This window comes from Nannospalax galili, unplaced genomic scaffold (genome assembly GCF_000622305.1).
Source record: "Nannospalax galili isolate Female #2095 unplaced genomic scaffold, S.galili_v1.0 scaffold340, whole genome shotgun sequence".
NCBI classification, from domain to species: Eukaryota; Metazoa; Chordata; class Mammalia; order Rodentia; family Spalacidae; genus Nannospalax; species Nannospalax galili.
Window position 1 is genome coordinate 491,959 of NW_008347519.1, and position 15,900 is coordinate 507,858.

General features: G+C 46.1%; 2 protein-coding genes across 3 annotated transcripts in view; one reads left to right on the forward strand and one right to left on the reverse strand.

The window, feature by feature from the left end:
- Nucleotides 1–1,626: 1,626 nt before the first annotated feature.
- Nucleotides 1,627–7,140, forward strand: Ddit3 (DNA damage inducible transcript 3). The gene is made up of 4 exons (XM_008844075.3): nt 1,627–1,739; nt 4,516–4,563; nt 5,816–5,973; nt 6,600–7,140. Exons 3-4 carry the CDS (start codon nt 5,836–5,838, stop codon nt 6,966–6,968), a joined length of 507 nt encoding a protein of 168 aa, XP_008842297.1. The 5' UTR covers nt 1,627–1,739; nt 4,516–4,563; nt 5,816–5,835; the 3' UTR covers nt 6,969–7,140.
- Mars (methionyl-tRNA synthetase) overlaps nt 7,060–15,900 on the reverse strand; it is a 23,040-nt gene continuing 14,199 nt past the window's right edge. The window contains exons 11-22 of one of the 2 annotated variants that reach the window (XM_008844073.3): nt 15,360–15,434; nt 11,684–11,854; nt 11,466–11,561; nt 11,224–11,341; nt 10,616–10,829; nt 9,040–9,171; nt 8,852–8,956; nt 8,583–8,769; nt 7,669–7,740; nt 7,525–7,548; nt 7,354–7,446; nt 7,060–7,278 (exon numbers count right to left, since the gene is read on the reverse strand). In XM_008844073.3, coding sequence (XP_008842295.1) covers nt 7,132–7,278; nt 7,354–7,446; nt 7,525–7,548; nt 7,669–7,740; nt 8,583–8,769; nt 8,852–8,956; nt 9,040–9,171; nt 10,616–10,829; nt 11,224–11,341; nt 11,466–11,561; nt 11,684–11,854; nt 15,360–15,434 — 1,434 coding nt within the window. In that variant the 3' untranslated portion in view covers nt 7,060–7,131. The remainder of the gene's footprint in view (nt 7,279–7,353; nt 7,447–7,524; nt 7,549–7,668; nt 7,741–8,582; nt 8,770–8,851; nt 8,957–9,039; nt 9,172–10,615; nt 10,830–11,223; nt 11,342–11,465; nt 11,562–11,683; nt 11,855–15,359; nt 15,435–15,900) is intronic. The other variant, XM_008844074.2, reaches the window with a different exon arrangement.

Below are 15,900 nucleotides of genomic sequence, written 5' to 3' on the forward strand. Positions count from 1 at the left end.
CCCCCCGCCCTCCGCGGAAGGATCTGCGCCTCTTCCCAGACCACTGGTGGCCAATCCCAGTCCTCCCTGGGGAGGGGCCCCATTCGAAGCCACAATATGTTGGGGGAGCCAGGAATGTCAGTCCGGGAGGGGCCAGCCCCAAAAGATGAAAGTCGCGACTTGCCCTGCCCCGCCCCAAAGGCTTCGTGGGTAGTGTGCAGAGACTTGACCCGCCTCCCCAGGTCAACATGTCACAACACGACCTCGGCCTGTCAAGTCACATGACCTCTGCCTGTCACTGACAACCTGGTCTATCTTTAGGCCAGGAGAGACCATCTGGTTCAACCCACCCCCATCTCCATTAACTGAAGCGGAAATGGAGGTCTGGAGCAAAGGATCAGTCTGGTCAAGGACCTGTCACTGTCGCACCATCCTGTCACAACCAGCCTCAGGACAGTTTCTACTTAGACAAACTCTGGCTTGCCCCTGAGAGTATGACAGGGCACATACCAGGCCACATGGCCTCAGTTTTCATAGCATAAAAATATTTTGAATGTTCCAAGGTATTTTTACTTTTGTTCAAGTTGCCTCCAAGTTCCAGGGGCTCTCATTTTATCTTCAACATTTCGCTCTTCAATTTACAAATGCGTGTGGTAGGATCCTTGGGCAAAAGAGGCTGGGAATTTGGCTTCCCTCTGATAACCCAGTCCAGGGTAGTCATGCGCTCAAGTGCACGCACGTCCCAGGCTCTACTATAGGTCACGACCTCAGACATCTAGGAGGCAAGAGGCCAGCTCCTCAGCAGGGAGTCACAGGACTTGCTATCCCGGAGAGTGAAAGGATACTGGTCTTGAAGGGCACAAGAGCACTACGGGGTTGGAGAGCGGAAATACTAGGGTCCACTCCCAACGAACACGAATTCTGGCATACCGTGGGCCACTCGGAAACAAGATCAATGTCAAAGCTGCTCCTCTGAGAAGCGGGAAAAGACTATTAAAGATTCCAGTACCTCAGCCTTTGATTAGCAGGGTAAAAGATCCGTTTAAAATGACTCGAGATGTCGTCAATCCAGGAGAACAAATGCAAACTTTAAAGAGATTCAAGGGCCTAGGTGCCCATTAGCTGGGAGGGGTCGAAGAAAACGGGAGTTCTTTATGGAGGGGTATGTCGGGGGTAATGGGAGGTGGATAGAACAGCAGCTCTTCGCGAGACAGGCTTCAGAAAGGTTGGCCGTTGGGATTGTTGGTGCTGGGAGCTGGCGCTCCGCCCTCTCTGCTCTCCCCCTACCCCTCCTCTGCACCTCCCACCACCCTCGTTGTCCCCTGCGCGTGCGCGCACGGACACCGGTTGCCAAACATTGCATCATCCCCGCCCCCCATCCTCCCCTCCCTTTTCCACACTCCCCTCCACGCGCATGACTCACTCACCTCCTCCTCGGCGAAGCCTCGTGACCCAAAGCCACTTCCGGGTCCAAGACAACGTAGACCCCCCCAAGGGGGGGGAGGGCGCGACGGGGGCGGGGCCACAGGGCTACTGAATGGCGGATGTGCGGGGCGAGGTGGAGCCAGTGCCAGCGTGCCGCTTTCTGATTGGCAGGTTTCTGGACCCTGCCCCTAAGAGGAGGGGAAGACCACAGTAAAAGAACATTGCTCTGCGCTCCGGAGGTCAGTGGCTTGAGTCTAATACATAAGAGTACCATGTTGAAGATGAGCGGGTGGCAGCGACAGAGCCAAAATAAGAGCCGGAACCCGAGGAGAGAGGCGAGTACTAACTCTGTCTACCCTTTACTTTCCCATCCTCGCCAAGAGGCTGCTCCCCCAAGTTGGGGGCGACTGCGGTTTAGGAAGTGGCCCCACCCCCTTCGCCTTGAACTTGTAGACTGAGGGAGGGGTGAGGGTGGGGAATCCTTTATTCAGGAGTGGTGCTTACTGGCCCACTCCTGTTTTGGGCGATTGCGTCACCACTCCCCTATCCAGAGTTGGTTCCTACTTTGTGTCGTTAGGCGAAGGGACTCTGTTCTCTCGGGTTGTGGACTGCAAACCATCTCATTAGGCCAGTCTAGAGACAGGCGGGGCAGAAGGACACACCCCCCGTGTCGCCACTCCGGCCGTTTCCGCCTTTCCCACCAGCCGCATTCCCCCCGTTCAACTCCACCCCCAACTGTCTCAAGTCGCTGGGGCCTGGACCCTGAGCCTCCTGGACCCTAGTGTTCAAGAGAACCTTAAAACTGACCTTTGAGAGCGAGCGGGGGCGCTGGTGGGAGGAGCATAGATGGGTTTTCCCTTTTCCCCAGAAGTCTCTGGGCCTCCTCCGTACAAGAGCAATGTGGACCGCTTAAACTTTGGGAAACTATTTGGGATCTCTCCAGGGTACTGTGCTTCTCCGGGGAATGATCCCTCACACTCTTTGCTCAGTGCTGTCTCCCAACTAATCTCTGTAACCATTGCATCAGGCCAGCCCACTGTTTGGCTCTGCAGCCCTCTCTCAGGCCTGGCCTCCACTGCTGATGAAAGCCAGGTCCCATACACTGGAAGACCAAGGGAGTTTTCCCCCCAGAGAGGGCAGCCCAGCAGAGAAACATTCAGGGCAATATTGCATCTCCAGTCCCCAAGGACAGGCAGCTACTGCTGTACCTCTGGGTTTAATCCTCCCTTCTCTATAAAGTAGATTGGGGAGTGGATTTTTTTTTCCATTCATGCTTTAAAACTGCCTAATGAACACCTATGTGCCAAGCATTTAGGGGGGTCTAGGATATATTAGGAGAAGATAAAACTGCTCTCCTAGAGTTTATATTTCACATAAGTGCCATGGAGAAAACTAAAGCAAAGAAAACGTTTAGGAGGAGGATTTGTTTATATCAGGTCAGAAATTACCTCACTGAGATGACATTTAAGTGAAAAACCCCCAAGGAGGCAAGCCATTGAGCCACTCAGGTAACACACATTAGTGTTTCCAGAGAAATAGCCAGAGCAGAGGCCCTAAGAGGGGAGCATGCCTGCCTGGTATCTTTAGGAACAGCACAGTGGCCTGAACTACAGCAGGCAAGGAGAAAGTAGTGGGTGACAACGTGTGCTTGCAAGCCATCTTCAGGATGTTAATCTTCAATATACATGAAACATCCACTGGAGGGTTTTGAGCAGAGAAATGACCTAAGTTTTAAAAGGGGAGGAGAGAGATGGTAAGTTGATTTACATTTGGAAATACTGGAAGTTAGGTTCTCAGTACCTTTTTTTTTTTCGTCTTTTTGAGACAAGGTCTCCCTATAGCCCAGCTGGCATGTAACTCACTATGTAGATCAGGCTGGCCTTGAACTCAGAGATTTGCCTGCCATGTGCTGGGATTAAAGGCATGTGCCACCATGCCCAGCCTGGTTCTCAGTACTTTTAAAGTACATTTTAAAGTTGTTAGAGCATTGAATTGAGTTGTAGGATGTAAAAGAGGAATCAAGAATGACACCAAAGTTTTTGGCTTAAGCAACTAGAGCTGCCATTTAGAATGATACAGGCTTGAAGCGGAAAAATCAGCAGATTGTCCTTGAATGTAATTTGCATGCCTTTTAAGACATTCAGGAGACGAGAAATAGACAGTGGAGTTGGAGGACCAGCGCACGTCGATTAGATTTTAGAAATGTACATTTGGAGCCGGGTGTGGTGGTGCACGCCTTTAATCCCAGCACTGGCCAGGCAGAGGCAGGCAGATCAGTTACTTCAAAGCCAGCCTGGTTTACATAGTGAGTTCCAGGTCAGCTGAGGCTACAGAGAGACCCTGTCTCAAAAAGACCAAAAAAAGAAAGAAATGTACATTTGGATGTCAGTGTGGGAGTGGAGTTTTATCAAGTGCTGCTGTATTTTCCCTTCCCTGTAGCTTAGTCCTAACCCTGGCAGGTTTGAGATCTGTCTCTAATTTAGAGAAAGGAAAGCTTAGTTGGCCAGGACTTTGCGATTATGTAATCAGCACTACAAATGTCAGCAACCAAAAATAAAGTCAAGCTTGTTTCTGTCCTTGGGATTGGGTACCGAGCCCTTCATATACACATCCTACAAAAAAGTAGAGAAGGACCAATAAAAGCTCGAGGTAAAAAACCTGCTTTGCTGGGGCTGGAGAGTTGGCTCAGCAGTTAAGAACACTGGTTGTTCTTACAGAAAACCTGGGTTCTAATCCCAGCACCCACATGGCAGTTAACAACTGTCCATAACTCCAGTCCCAGGGGATCCGACAGCCTCTTCTGACCTCCTCGGGCATTACACAACACGGTTGCACTTACCCACGTGCATGCAATACATGCATACACATAAAAATAATAGCCAGGCGTGGTGGCGCATGCCTGTAGTCCCAGCACTCAGGAGGCAGAGGCAGGCGGATCTCTGTGAGTTCAAGGCCAGCATGGTCTACATAGTGAGTTCCAGGACAGCTCGGGCTACAGGGAAACCCTGTCTCAAAAAGACCAATAAATAAATAAATAATAAACAAATAAATAAAAAGAACTTGCTTTGCCCACTTTCAAAGACAGTTAACATTTACCTATATTCTCCACAGTGTTCCAGAAGAAAGTGTATCTTCATACATCACCACACCTGAAAGCAGGTAAACTTAACCAACCCCTTCCCAAAACCAACTCCTAAAGAGTTGCTTTCTTGAGATTCTGGTGAAGTTATTAAAAGACCTAGCCATGGTAGAAGAGGGTTTGATGTGAGCAAGCTTCTGTTGTCAAACTTTTGTCTTTCTGTGACCCCACCATTTCTCAATCAAAAGCTTGCTCTCAAAGTCAGTCCCAACAAAAACAATTGGTTTGTCTTTCCAATCCCCAGTCCACCCCAAGGTTAGACAAACCCAAAGGACCTTTTTGCCCAAGCTCCCCATTTAGGAGAAAGGAGCACAAATGACCTAGTAATTGCCCTGGGAAATTACCAATGGAATTCCCAAGTGAGTTGAATACTTTCACTATAATCCTGTAAGAATATGTATGCAAAGCCAAGCATGGCTGCTCATACCTGTAATCCAACTTGGATGGTAGAGCAGGAAGATCATGAGGTTCAAAGACAGCCTGGGTTATACAGCAAGACCCTATCTCAATAAAAAGTATGTTCAGCCTGGGCTAGAGGTATAGTTCAGTATTTGTGTGTGAGGCACTGGGTTTGATTCCCAGGATCACAAGATCACAAAGGAAAAATAAAATTACATCCAAATATTTTCTTCTTAAGTTGTGACAGTATGCTTAGCATGTCCAAGGTTCTGGTTCAATATCCAGCACAACCAAAATAATGAAAACAAAAAGGAAATAGTATAGAGACTGGTGAATATTTTATTTACATTTAAAATTTTTAATTGCCTGTGTATGTGTATATGCCATCTGAACAACTTTTGGGAATCACTTCTATCATGTGGGTTGGGGGTAGGAGAGGGTCAAACTTAGGTCAGGTTGTGGGGCTCAGTAGCAGGCACTTTTACTTGCTAAGCCATGTACCTAGCCCTACATTTATTTTCTGTAAATGTAGAGAATGTAATTTCAGAGGACTTGCAGAAGTTGGAAAACTCCTATGTGGATTCAGCGGTTGAACTCGGGTTGTCAGTCTTGGCAGCCAGCACCCTTGCTTGCTGAGGCATCTCATAGGCCTAGAGACTGGTGAATTTTAAAGGGCCAGAGAGTAAAATACTTTAGATGATTAGAGCTATATAGTCTTTCACCAGTATTTGTCCCCACTGTTAAAGACTTAAAGCAATGGTAAATGTATAAGTGGAAGTGGCTATTTCAATACAATTTTCTGTATAAGAACAGCAGATCAATTTGTCAACCTTGGTAGACTGGAGCTTTTATCCTGAGTATGTACTTTTCCAGAACCTGGTCCAGTTGCAGAAATGGCAGCTGAGTCACTGCCTTTCACCTTTGAGACAGTGTCCAGCTGGGAACTGGAAGCCTGGTATGAGGACCTGCAGGAGGTCCTGTCCTCAGATGAAAATGGGGGTACCTATATCTCACCCCATGGAAATGAAGAGGTAAGAATGCTAGTCCTCAAACACAGGCAAGCTGAGTATGGTGGTAATCCCAGCATTTGAGAAGTAGAGTCAGGAGGATCAGAGTTCAGGGCCAACCTAAACTGCTTAGTGAGTTTGAATCTAGCCTACATGAAACCCTGTCTCAATAGAAAAAAGGGGAGGGGATGGTTAGAGAGATGGCTCAGTGGTTAAGAGCATACATTGCTCTTCAAAAGGACCCGAGTTCAATTCTTAGCACCCACATCAGGTGGCTTACAACCACCTGTAATTCCTGCTCCATGGAATCTGACACATCTGGCTTCTGTGGACTCCAGTATTAATGTGCACAGACACAGACAGACAGACATATACACATACATGATTAGAAAAAAATCTTTTTTTTTTTTTTTTTGATCTTTTTGAGACCGGTCTCCCTGTAGCCCCAGCTGTCCTGGAACTCACTATGTAGACCAGGCTGGCCTTGAATTCACAGAGATCTGCCTGTCTCTGCCTCCCAAGTGCTGGGATTAAAGGTGTGCGCCATCATGCCCAGCTTAAAAATAAATTTTTTTTAAAAAACTGGGGAGGTGAGGAGAGTATGTTTCTGTCTTCAATTAACATGCTTTCCTTTTCCCACTCCCTTGAAGGAAGAATCAAAAACCTTCACTACTCTTGACCCCTCATCTCTAGCTTGGCTGACTGAGGAGCCAGGGCCAGCAGAAGTCACAAGCACCTCCCAAAGCCCTCGCTCTCCAGATTCCAGTCAGAGTTCTATGGCTCAGGAGGAAGAGGAAGAAGATCAAGGAAGAACCAGGAAACGGAAACAGAGTGGCCAATGCTCAGCCCGGGCTGGAAAGCAACGCATGAAGGAGAAAGAACAGGAGAGTGAAAGGAAAGTGGCACAGCTAGTGGAAGAGAACAAACGGCTCAAGGAGGAAATCGAGCACCTGACCAGGGAAGTAGAGGCTACGCGCCGAGCTCTGATCGACCGAATGGTAAATCTGCACCAAGCATGAACAAACTTGGGCCACCTCCACCACCATCACACCAGTGATGTTCAGTAGTAGGGAGAAGACTTGGGGTGGACCAAAGGAAAGGGTCTCAGTATATATATACACATTGTACATTCTTTATTACTGTCCATATCCAGTAAAGTTGACTTTCTATGAACAAGTTTGCTCACTTTTTCTTCTTGCCTTTAGGAGTTTCAATGGGTTTCCCCTCAGCTAGTGCCAACTGTTTCTTTAGATCCAAGAGTTTAGCCACCTCTGCAGCAACCTGGTTCTTGTCTGCCTTTTGTGCTTTCAGTTCTCGGACAACGTTGCCCTAAGAGAAGAGTAGAGTGAGAAAGGACCTGTGTAGGACTAGCACTTCTAGTCCTCCACAGGGCTTGCTTCATACCTGTTTAGTCACTTCATCCATCAGCATTTGTATATGCTGTGGCCCGGCTGTTGTAACAGTCTCTACTACTGCTGGCTTGGGGGATACTTTAGCCTGGAGAACAACAGGATTATCACTGGCTGCCATAAACATCTCTGGTCTCCAGTTTTATTTATCAGAGGAAATGATTACCTTTAACTCCAAAGACTCTTCTAGCTAAGACAGGAAAGAAAAACTATTAAGTGAGGAAGCAGCAAGGCCACAAAGGTGGAAAGAGATGAAGGAGGACTACTTGGGGAAATTAAGGTGGTACTGCTGGGCGAGGGCATTGCTCACCTGGCCCCCTCCAAAGCGTTGCCTCAAACTTTCAATCTGGTCATTTTCCAACTTTTGGAACAGAGGACTGACCTGTGAAAACAAAACCAGAATCATTCACTGATAAGGGAAAAGGTGAAAACAAAACCAGAATCATTCACTGATAAGGGAAAAGCTCTACCAGACTACACAGAAAACCTTCCCAGTCCTCTACTCTGACATTTAGAAATCCTAGATGTTTTAGAAGGAATATGAGCATAACATGGAGCAAATGACTGAGTTTCAGAAAAGAATTCAGCAGTCACTACAAAAAGCCCCAAGTATTTAGTGAGTAGAAAAGCTAGTCAGTGATACTAAGTATATGGAGAAGTTTAGGATGTGCTTGTTTGTATCACCTTGTGTCAGAGAGGAAAACCGCTATCCCATATATTCCTTGCCTGCTACCTACTAACACTGGAGACATCCTGGTGCTTCTTCAAACATTTCTATATTGGCCTTTGTGCCACTTATGGGCTTCTGGCATGAACAGCAATAGCATATATAGATAATACTGGACTTGAAAGTCAATACCAAGAATGTTTTGGGGTTTTTTTTTTTCGGTCTCTTTGAGACAGGGTCTCCCTGTAGCCCCAGCTGTCCTGGAACTCACTATGTAGACCAGGCTGGCCTTGAACTCACAGAGATCCACCTGCCTCTGCCTCCCAAGTGCTGAGATTGAAGGCGTGCGCCACCACGCCCAGCTAATACCAAGAATCTTTTATGCAACGCTCAAGTGCACAGCTGGGGAGGAGAATGGGGAAGGAGATCGGAGAACAGCTGTAGATCCATACCCCAAGCAAAGCCAGAGAAGTATTACATCTCTAACCTCACCCCGAAGGCAGCAATGCAGAAACACAAACTAAGTGGCCAGCCCTTCCAACTTCCCTGAGACCTACCGTGCCAATATGGTGCCCTGTTGGTAAGGTACAAATGAAGTTTGTGAGAAGGATACCACAAGCCTGAAGTGGGAGCTGTAGCTGGGCCTGGATGGTGGCACTAACTGTGGGCATGTAAGGCTGTAGCATAACAGATAGCAAAGCAGCTATGTTCACTGCCAAGCCTGTCACTGTGCCTGCCCGTTGCCTGAGGAAGAAGAGAGATTTGTCAAGACACCATGACAGCGTGCCACTTAACTCCTATAGCCAGCCCCATCCTGTCAACGCACCTGTCAGCCTCACTGCCTTTAATCCGTTTCCAAGGCTCATTCACCTGAATGTACTGGTTGCCATGTCGTGATATAGTGAGGATACTGCGTAAGGCATCCCGGATCCTAGAAAGGGAGGAGGCAAAGTATGTGGGGGCACTTAACAATACCAACACATCACTGAGATGACACTGAGGTAGGTTACTTACCGAACCTTTTCCAGCAGTTGGTGATAGTGCTGGAGCTCCAAGGAGATATGGGCCAGTAGGCGTTGATCATCAGGAGTAAGCACCATCTTGGGCACACAGCCCCCAAAAAACTTAGACACAAACATGCCAGCTCTTGAAGGAGTAGGGAAAAAAAGTGAATTGCCCAGTATCCTTAAGGAAATTTGACCCTATTTCCACAGCTCTTCATGTTCAAGCTGGTGAGATGGCTCAGTGAGTTAAAGGCACTTGCCACCAAGCCTGACAACAACCTGAGTTTGATCTCTGGAATCCACAGTAGAAAACGCAGAGGTTGTCTGAGTTCACATGCAACCACCCCCCCCCCCGCCTCCAACAAAAAATATATACAAATGTAGGCGCTGGAGAGATGGCTTAGTGGTTAAAACACTGGCTACTTTTCCAAAGGACCTGGGCTTGGGTCCCAGCACCTACATGGTGGCTAACAACTGTTGGTAACTCCAATTCCAAGGGATCTAACGCCCTCTCCTGGCCTCTGTAGGCATTACATGCATGGGTATACATTGCACATGCAGACACTCATATGCATAAAAAACTTTTAAAAATCTTCTCTTGGGATTCCTGCCTAAACATGACATTTCCTGGCCCCTCAAGCTAAAAGGCAAAGCTTAAATTCTATTACCCCCCGCCCCAAGAACAAGATTCTGCAAGCCAGGTGTGGTAGCACATTGCCTTTAATGTCAGCACTCAGGAGGCAGAGGCAAGTGGGTCTCTGTGAGCTGAATGCCACCCAGGGTTCCACAGTATGACTCTGCAAATAAAGAAACCTTATAAAGTTAAGCAATTATACATCATATTTTTTGAAGTAAATATTCAGAATGATCAAATCAAAATGTGTGTTAAATGACAAGTTGTCTCCCTAAAGCCCTGGCTAGCCTGGAACTTGCTATGTAGATCTCACAGAGATACGCCAGCATTTAAAGGTGTGTACCACCACTCCCAGGTCAGGTACAAGTAAACATTATTTGGGGTTTTTTTGGTCTTTTTGAAACAGAGCCCCAGCTGGCCTGGAACTCACTATTGAGACCAGGCTAGGAACTCACAGAGATCCACCTGCCTCTGCCTCCCAAGTGCTGGGATTAAAGGCATGCGCCACCACAACAGGGCTTAAAGTATTTCTTTAGAGAACTGCTGTCACAGGAACAGTGGCCAACAGCAGAGTGTATTCTGAAGAGTGCAGAAGCATCTTACCAATGCACCAAAATAATACATCTTCAATGAAAGTTTTTAGCAATCTGCAGGTTAACTTTCTTTGTGAGGTTAGAATGCATCCACAATTTTACAAAGAACTTTAATAAGGAAACACTATGCAAAGGTCCACTTTGTGACCAAGTCTGCCAAACCATTAACTATTCCCTCAAGAATACACATCATAGTGTGTGCTGGGAGCCAATGCCAATTGGTAGCAATCCTCTTCCCCCATTTTCCGTCCCCATCCCTCAGCCTCTTCCCACTTAGTTCTCTCTATATTTCAAACTCCTGCGAGAAATGGCCCCTTCACAGCTCATCTGCTGTCGTGAAACTCTCTACCAAGTCCTACCTGTTGATGAAGTTGCCCAGATTGTTAAGCAGCTCAGAATTGTTCTTGATCAGCATGTCTGTCCAGGAGAATGCACTGTCCTGGCCCTCGGGTCGAATGTATAGCAGATAGAAGCGCCAGATGTCTGCAGGGATCCCTGTGTCCTGGGCCATGTCTCCAAACACTCCCACCCCCCGGCTCTTAGAGAATTTCCCATCTTCATAGTTCAGGTACTCTGGACAGAAAAGAAGAATGAGAACCATCTGCTCAAACCATATCCTTCCTCCCCCTATCTCCTACCACCTCTTCCTTTCCCTCAATGGTGTGTCCAGGAAACATCCTGCTCTGAGTAGCTACCTAGGACAGGGGCCTCTTGCTATCCATTCTGCTGGCCTTTTTCTCTCTGCTATACTTTCTATACTTACTACTATTTTGACTTTGGCGTTTTGGGTCAAGTTCTTTCTTTTTTTCCCCTCCTGAGGGTAGAGTTCTCATGTTTTTAAATTTATTTTCTATTTCATCTCAACTCCTAATTTAAGAGCTAGCACCGCTCTAGGATCTCCTTCCAAGTACTGCCTCAGGACTCGTTCTCTAAGAACATCCCATGTGCACTCTGCCAGGGTACTTACCTGTAGCAATGAGGTGCCTGACTAAGGTGTAGTTGTCCTCAGCTCCTAGGGCTGAACAAGGAAAGACTAAGCCATGGAAGGGAACATTGTCTTTGGCCATGAACTGGTAAAGGTCCACCTAGGAGAACAGAGTTGAGAAAGAGATTGCCCAGATTTTCTTCAAAAAGCCCAGAAAGTCAGTAACCCAACTCTTAATACCACACACCTTGTCCCCACAGACAGGCTAACCAAGACATGCTTACTTGGTCTGGATTCTTCCACCATCTCTCCCATTGGTCTGTATAGTTGGCTGTGATGGACAGGTAGCCAATAGTGGCATCAAACCAGACATAAAATACCTAGAGGAAAACATAGTAGGAACCAACCTACAGTTTCAGGCTGAAATAATATCATCTAGACCATGAACTCAATCCTAAGACTGAAAAGTTTAAGGCATGAATAAAAGGTTAAAGGATATTACCTTGTCCTCAAAACCCTCTAAGGGCACAGGGGTTCCCCATTTGAGGTCTCTGGTTATGCAGCGAGGCTTGAGGCCATCCCGAAGCCAAGAACGAATAATAAACCGGGCATTGGGTGTCCAGTCACTGCCAGGCAATGTCTTCCCCAACCACTCCTCCAGTCGCTTTTCCAGCTAGGATGACACAAACAGAAGGCTGATATAGGAGTATTTCAAAAATGGTTAGCATAAAAATAAGTGAGTACAAGCTTTTGAATCAAGAGTTGGTAATATATAATTAACAGATTCAGAAATTTAGGGACATAATTCTATACCTTGAAATTTATTAACATGAATTTATTCAACAAAAATAAGCTACAGGCTGGGTGTGGTGGCACACGCCTCTAGTACCAGCACTCAGGAGAGGCAAGCGGATGTCTATGAGATCAAGGCCAACCTGGTCTATATAGCTAGTTCCAGGACAGCTGGGGCTACAGGGAGAACATGCCTCAAAAAAAAAAAAAAAAAAGCTACGAGATGTGTACATACCAAAACGCAGTCTCTGACAGCAAAAATTGAAACTAAACTGGTTATGATGGCATGTGCCACAATGCCAGTCACTCTGGAGGCAGAGCTGAGAACTATGAGTTTCCAGAGATTTATGCACACTAGGTAAATACTCTTAACACTGAGGTATATCTCAAGCACTTGGTTTTTTGAGACAAAGTCTCACTATGTAGCTCAAGTTGATCATGAACTCACGCTACACCAGACTAGCCACATACTCAAATCTTCCTGCCCTTGCCAGCCAAGAGATGGGATTATAGGCATGGGCCATTGTGCCCCAGCAAGACCCAGCCTTTTGTTGTTATTGTGTTTTGTCTTTTTTGAGTCATGGCATCATTGATTTAACCTCAAACTCTCTATGTAGCTGAGGATAGCCCTGAAGTCCTGATCCTCCTACTTCCACTTCCCTAGTGCTGGAATTATAAGCTTGGAACACCAGGCCCAGAAAGACACAATTCTTTAAAATAAATTCTGCCAGGTGTGGTGATCCACGTCTTTAATCCAAACAGAGAGGGGTGGATCTCTATAAGTTCCAGGCAGGTATGGTGATTCACATCTTTAATCCAAACAGAGGGGAGTGGATCTCTATAAGTTCCAGGTCAGCCAGAGCTACACTGTGAGACTCTGTCTCGAAATAATAATCCCCATGATCCAATATGATATGAAGTGTATGAAATACAACAAAATATCATAAAGTCATTAAAAAAGAATGAGGCTGGAAAAAAGAAAAAAAAAGATCTACATATATCAAACAACAAAAGATCTCCAAGATACATGATACATTAATCAAGGCAACTCACAAACATAATCCTGTAACAAGAAATAATACACAGATTAATATAGAGAAGAAAAATATCTTGACAGGAAATGTTTATTAGTGCTTATTCTCAAGTATGGAGAATTTCCACTTTTTATACCATAAATGTCTATCTAAAATACTAAATATAGGGCTGGAGAGATGGCTGGAGAAAATGGTTAAGAGCACTGGTTGCTCTTGGAAAGGACCTAGGTTTGATTCCCAGCAACCACATGGAGAGCTCACAACCATCTTAGTTTAAGGCCAGTTCCAAGGGATTCAATGCCACCTTCTGGCCTCTGTGGGCACTGCATGCATATGGTGCACTTAAATACATGCAGGAAAAAATATTCATAAACATAAAATTATAATTTTTTTTTTTTTTTTTTTGGTCTTTCTGAGACAGGATCTCACTGTAGTCCCAGCTGGCCTGGAACTCACTATGTAGACTGCACTGGTCTTGAACTTAGAGAGATTTTGCCTGCCTCTGCCTCCTCCCAAGTGCTGGGATTAAAGGCGTGCGCCACCATGTCCAGCTAAAAATAAATAATTTTTTAAAACACTAAATACAGGAGCTAGAGAGATGGCTTTGTGGTTAAGAGCACTGGCTACTCATGCGGAGGACCCGGGTTCAAATCCCAACACCCACATGGCAGCTAACATTTGTCTGTAACTCTAGTTCCAGGGGATCTAATGCTCTCTTCTGACCTCCAAGGGCAGTGCAAGACACAGGTGCACTTACATACTTGCAGGCAATACACTCATACACATAAAATAAAAATAATACAATTTTAAAAAATACTGCATACAAGAGGAATGTGGTGACATACACCTGTAATTCAACACTGGAGGCTGAGGTAAGAGGATCCCAAATTCCATCACAGCCTAGGCTCTATAGCAAGAACCCCCCAAACCCCCATTATGTGAGCCATAATATGGGTATGAGGGAATTGAACCCGGATCCTCTACAAGAGCAGCACATGCTTTTGTCTTGTTTTTATTTTGTATTGTTTTTTTAACCATAATCCTAAACCCTAATCTCAACCCCTTTTAACCCTAACACCAACCTTAACCCTAAACCACCTTTAACCCCAAATCCAACCCTAAAACCCTGAACCCTGAAACCAAAGCCCCCAAACCTCCTAACCCAACCTCCAAACCCTAACCCTAACCCTCAGCAAGTGCTTTTAATCATGGAGCCTGAGCCATCTCTCCAGACCCTTGATTGCTTATTATATGTTTGCATATGGACATGTGTGTTCATGTGCAAGTGTGTGCATGCATGTGTGGAGGCTGGAGGACAAACTCAGGTGTCCATCTCCTTTGAGACATGGGTTCTCACTGGCCTGAAATACACCAATCAGGCTAGACTGGTCTGTCAGTGAGCCCCAGGGATCTTCCGTCTCTACCACCCCAGTGCTGGGATTAACAAATGCATACGTCAGCCCAGCATTCTTTCATGGACTCTGGGGGTTGAATTCAGGTTCTTACTGACTGAGCCACATCCCCAGCCCTGAATAACTCTTGACTAAGAAAAATTAACATCATCAATGAGCAGCAGATGGCCAGTATTTGTCCCTGGAAAGGATATAACATCCTTTCTGAGGATTCCATCCAAGGATGCATAAGGATCCTATCATGAGGAAATAACTAAGAAATCCAAAATGAGAAACAGTCTATATGATAAAAGGGTTAGGATCTGGGACCTGCATTCTTTTTTTTTTCATTATTATTTTTATTTTATGTGCTTGATTGTATTGCCTGCATTTGTGTAAGTGCACCTCTGTTGTGCAATGCCTGAGGAGGTCAGAAGAGGGAGTCAGATCCTGTGGAACTGGAGTTATGGGCAAATGTTAGCCACCATGTGGGTGCTGGGAACTGAACCTGGGTCCTCTGCAAGAGCAGCCAGTGCTCTTAACCACTGAGTGATCTCCCCCTACCCCCCATCTGCAGTCTTTAAAAATGTTAATGTGGGGCTGGGCAAGATGGTTCTAAAGAAGCTTATCACCAAGCCTGACAACCTGACTTCTATCCCTAGGACTCAAATGGTAGAAGGACTAAACAGACTCCTGCAAGTTGTCCTTTGATCTCCATGCACATCCCATACTATGTATATGCGTGCACATGTGCACACACACATACACACACACAGAGCATACACTCAGACACAATAAAAATTTTTTAAAAAGTCAATTGTGGCAGCACACACCTAAAAATAAAATTAAAAAAAGAATATAAGAGTGGTTGGCTATCAGTATGTAGTATATATGGCTGAGGCAGAAGAAGAAGGAGTTGAAAAGCCTCCTGAAGACCAGGTTGAGAGAAAGACTAACTTACCTTAGGCAGGTCCAGAAACAGATGCTGGGAGGACTTTACCACAGGGCAAGACCGGCAGACTTTACACTGAGGTTTCTGTAAAGGGGAATTCCAGAGAAAGGGTGACCCTGATAGGAATGGGCAGGATCAGGACTGCAGGCAAAGGGAAACTGTCCAAGCAAGCTGAGGGGCAGTCTGCCACTGGTTTACCTTCACAGCTCACAAGCAGCCCATTCCCTCACTACCTGCCCTTCTTGGAACTCAAAGACTCAAGTCCACACACTTAAGCAACATTTGTTTCTGAGACTTATATCTCTACACCCTCACTCCAGAACATAAATAAGCATCCCCAACACAAGATAGGTACAGAGCACTGCACTGTACTCAGCTGTAGGAGGGAAGGGAGGAGTGAAAAGACAGCTGCATGGCATGCTTGGTACTCACCTTTAATCCCAGCACGTGGGAGGCAGAGGCAGGCAGATCTCTGTGAGTTCAAGGCCGGCCTGGTCTACATAGCAAGTTCCAGGTCAGCTGGGGCTACAGGGAGACCCTGTCTCAAAAA

Coding starts and splice junctions, on each gene's coding strand:
- Ddit3 (XM_008844075.3), top strand. CDS start 5,836: ATGGCAGCTGAGTCACTGCCTTTCACCTTTGAGACAGTGTCCAGCTGG. Junction 5,974..6,599: donor CACCCCATGGAAATGAAGAG/GTAAGAATGCTA, acceptor ACTCCCTTGAAG/GAAGAATCAAAAACCTTCAC.